Raw genomic sequence first — 4,019 nt, forward strand, 5'->3', positions numbered from 1 at the left:
TCATTTTCCTTTCGAGTATTGGAGAGAGAGAGAGAGAGAGAGAGACCAAATCGGAATAGAGATTTTTGGTCGGACCAAATCGGAATATGTTCCCTCTGATCAACACAGTACGAATGATGTGGAATTCTTCCACCAATCTTCTTTTCTCTCAGACCCTCTTCCAAAGATATTTGAGAGGTAGGAAGGAACCACCGAAAGCCAATCCAACAACCTACCCTTTAAAAGCTATTCGGTTGATAGAGCCTTATATAAATGTACAGTCGCCCACTAAACCTCCTGTACCCAAAACCTCCATCTCTTGACATCTTCCTTTTTCACTAACCTTTCTTTCTCAATTCCATGGCACCCCATGCCAACCTTGGCAAGATAGGGAAAGACGGGTTTGAACTACTTGATATCTAATTCCCCCCTCACAAGGGAAGGGGGACAGTTCAATCCAATGCTCAACAAATGCCCACCAATTCCCCCAAGAAATGCTCAACCAACGCCGCCAATTCCCCCAAGAAAAGAACCCACTGATGGAAAACGTGCCTAAGAAACCCGTTCGCATGGAATTTTCTTTTCCAAGATTCTATGAAATGTAAATTCATCGTCATGGCCAATGGTCCGTTACCTGTACAGTGTCATATAATCTCAAGCTAGTGTGTGGTAGAATGCTCAACTTTGTAATCATTTGGTGAACAATGACTTTTGCATCTAAATTATCAAAGTTTTAGGACCACCTCTTTGGCGCGCTTGTCCCCTTAACAAAAAGACAGAATTTAACTTACACCAGTGCAACTCTAGTCTATACCCCGTTTAGCTAGGGAAGAGGCTTCAAGGGCGGAGAGGAAAATTGTTTACTTTCTCCCTCCTCAATTGCTTGTTGTATCTTGTTTTGTTATTGTTATCTTCTTGTTTTTTTATCATATCGATCGTGGGTTATCCGTGTATCTTTCTTCATTAGTTTATTCTCTACTAGTTGCTCAAAAAAAATGTCTAATACCCCACAACACCTTTTGGATGATATGCTTATAGAAAGAGTAATTAATTCCTAGAATGTTTGGATATGCTGATTTTTGAATCCGGGATTTCTTCAAAATTGTAGCCAAGAGACGAGAAGAAGTTGACCAGCCGTCGTTTTTTACTCGTTTTTACTTCTCGCTCTTCTTTCCGTCCATAAGAGAGTAGCAGATCCTCCCATGTTTCTAGGTTTTAGAAATCTCAAGATGCATGAGATTTTAAAACTTGAATTTCCCACTCAAAATCCAAGAAACGTTGTCATGACAGCATACAGCAGGTTGATCATGAACCGTTTTTTACACTGTTTTCAAACTAAAAATCTGGATTCTAAAATCCGCGTATCCAAACGGCCCCATAATGTTTCGAAAAAAAAAAAAAAAAAAAGGTAACAGGAAAATATTAAAAAAAAATCAAGGGGGTGGGGGGTGGGGGATGGTGTGCCTCTTCTTCTTCTTCTTCTTCCCCTCCTCTTCTTCTACCTTTTTGCTCCTTCTTCTTCTTCTTCATGGCAGTGGCCGCTGACGGTGTGACAACCGGCTCTACTGCTATCGTTTGTTAGCGGCCTTGGTACGGAATGATTTTAATATATTGATGATGTACTCTGCTCATATCTCATGTTATATGTTCTCGTTTTACTGCTTATTATTCCTTGTTATATGTTACGTTTTCACCTCAGATTTTTGGTATGCCCAGACTCGCTAAGTGTCTCCATACCACTCCACTGGGCAATTAGCTCACTCCGTTGCAATAAATTTGCAAGCCAGCAGAGCGATTTGAGTAGGACACCGGGATATTAAGCGACGGACATGAGTACGCAGACATAGACTTTCTTCTAGTTTTCTTTAATTTCAGTGTGTGAATGAGTTATTGAACTATGAAATAACATTAATATTGTAGATCTATGGGTGGGGATGAGATATTAGTTAGTTAGACTTTTCTTTCCTATGGTAGATGAGACCTGATGGATTTTATTGATTAAATGGAAATTATTAGAGTTGGTCAATATGTTAGTCTTTCATGTCTGTAGATTCTATTTGCAGGTGTGCGCGACACTGAGGTGGAAGGGGGCTTGGTTTGCTATTCGGCGCTAAAATTGATAAATTAATCGGCAACGCTCGGTAACCGAGCTTATTGAACTTTGCTGCGATGTTTTTTTATGAGTTTTTATATAATGCCCGTGAGGTTGTAAAGGGGGGAAGGAGACAAGACCTCCTGCCTGGTTTTTGAACCAAGGAAAACTAAAAAAACGCTACTTTCCCTTGGATTAAAAATCAAGGGACAGAGGTTTTCTCTCTCTCTGCCCTTCATGATAACGGTCGGCCACCATATAAGTTCTCGTTTTTGTAGAAATTTTAATAACTAAAAAATAAGAATCAAAGAAGAATATAGAACAGGCTACAATGGACTGGATAAGAGAATATGGACTGCGGATTCTTCTGGGTTTTTTTCTGTTAGATCTTTCTATACGAGCCTGATGCCCTGCCTGACTCCCTCTTTTTCGGCAAAGGTGTGGAAATTTCATTGTCCGCCGCGTGTAAGTATCTTTGGTTGGGCCGCATGTCACGACAGGATACAAACCATTAACTTTCTAAGAAACCGTGGTATGTGGCTTGTTGATCATTGCCCCCTATGTCTTGCTGATGGGGAATCTATGGATCATCTATTTATGCATTGTTCGTTCACCCGGTCTATATGAGGTCGCATATTTCTGAGATTTGGGATTAGCTGGATTTTTCCTAGATCTATTGAGTTGTTGTTGCAACAATGGAGCTTCGTGCCTTGGAAGAAGAAAGGAAAAATTCTGTGGGAAGTATGCTTGCTTGTCACTTGGTGGGTGGTTTGGAAGGAGAAAAATGCATTGGTGTTTGAAGGAATGTCCAAGGCTCCTCATTATCTTTATATGCAGATAATTGCATTGGTTATAAATTGGACGAGATGCCATCCATCTTTCCAGTTTCTCTCAGGTTTTGATCTTTGGGAAGGATGGGGTGTGGTGTGTTTGAGTAGTGAGTGGGCTAATTAAGTCGTGCAGAGATGGGAACCACCGCCTCAAGGAGTGTTAAAAATAAACTTTGATGGTGCTTGCTTTAGGAATCCTGGTCCAGCCGGGGTAGGAGGTTTATGTCGTGATGATGCTGGCAAGGTTCTTTGGGCTTTTTGGGGCCCTTTAGTTGTGACTGGCGCTACGGAGGCAGAAGTCCAAGCGGTTTTCAATGGCATAAAAAAGGTGGGTAGGGACTGTCTGAAGAGTGTAATTGTTGAAGGGGACTCGTTTAATGTTATCCGGTGGCTGAGGGGTGGGGTGGCTCCGCCTTGGAGGTTTTTAGATCTTTTCGACGAAATGAAAGATATATTGGCGGAATCAGATATTGAGTTGATCCATGTTAGAAGGTCTGCTAATGAGAAGGCGGATGCGTTGGCTAGAAGAGGGGTGGTATGCAACTCAATGAATTGGTCTGATCAATTTCCTATTTGATGTCCTATTGATTGTGTAATTAGTTTTTTATTTTTGTGTTATGTAACTTCGGAATTTCCCTTTCGGGTGTCCCTTCTGATTCTTTTATAATATTTACCATTTCAAAAAAAAAAAGAAGAGAGGCTATAATGTTGACAGTAGAAATCGTCACTTTTTTTCATTCCATCTTATTCACATATGAACTACTGACGCTAGCATCTTTAAATAGATGTTGCTATCGGTTACAAAAAATCACACGTTTTTGTCTCTTTTCTAAACCTACTCAAACACTAAAACTTCACCCAAAAAGATAGACTCTAGTCCCTATTAAAGAGCATCCTATTCTAATAACTTGTATAAAACAAGGACTCTCCACTGGCTAACTTCTTCTAGAATAATAAGATAATGATAAAAACAAAATATCTAAAAAACTCTACCCAATCTAACCGACTCAACTTTAACTTGGAAATACTTAGGTGACCTTGGGTGGGACCCACAAGGTAATTCCACCGTTTGAATTAACTATTCCAACACGCCCCCTTAATTCAAACTATGTGAATTA

General features: G+C 40.2%; 1 protein-coding gene across 1 annotated transcript; it reads left to right on the forward strand.

Annotated features, from left to right (window-relative positions):
• The first annotated feature begins 2,766 nt into the window (after nt 1–2,766).
• Nucleotides 2,767–3,478, forward strand: LOC143852327 (uncharacterized). The gene is made up of 3 exons (XM_077361714.1): nt 2,767–2,812; nt 2,909–2,966; nt 3,094–3,478. Exons 1-3 carry the CDS (start codon nt 2,767–2,769, stop codon nt 3,476–3,478), a joined length of 489 nt encoding a protein of 162 aa, XP_077217829.1.
• Nucleotides 3,479–4,019: the final 541 nt, after the last annotated feature.

This window comes from Tasmannia lanceolata, unplaced genomic scaffold (assembly GCF_043159265.1).
Source record: "Tasmannia lanceolata isolate RefF3 unplaced genomic scaffold, GAP_Taslan_0.1 ptg000019l, whole genome shotgun sequence".
Classification (NCBI taxonomy): Eukaryota; Viridiplantae; Streptophyta; class Magnoliopsida; order Canellales; family Winteraceae; genus Tasmannia; species Tasmannia lanceolata.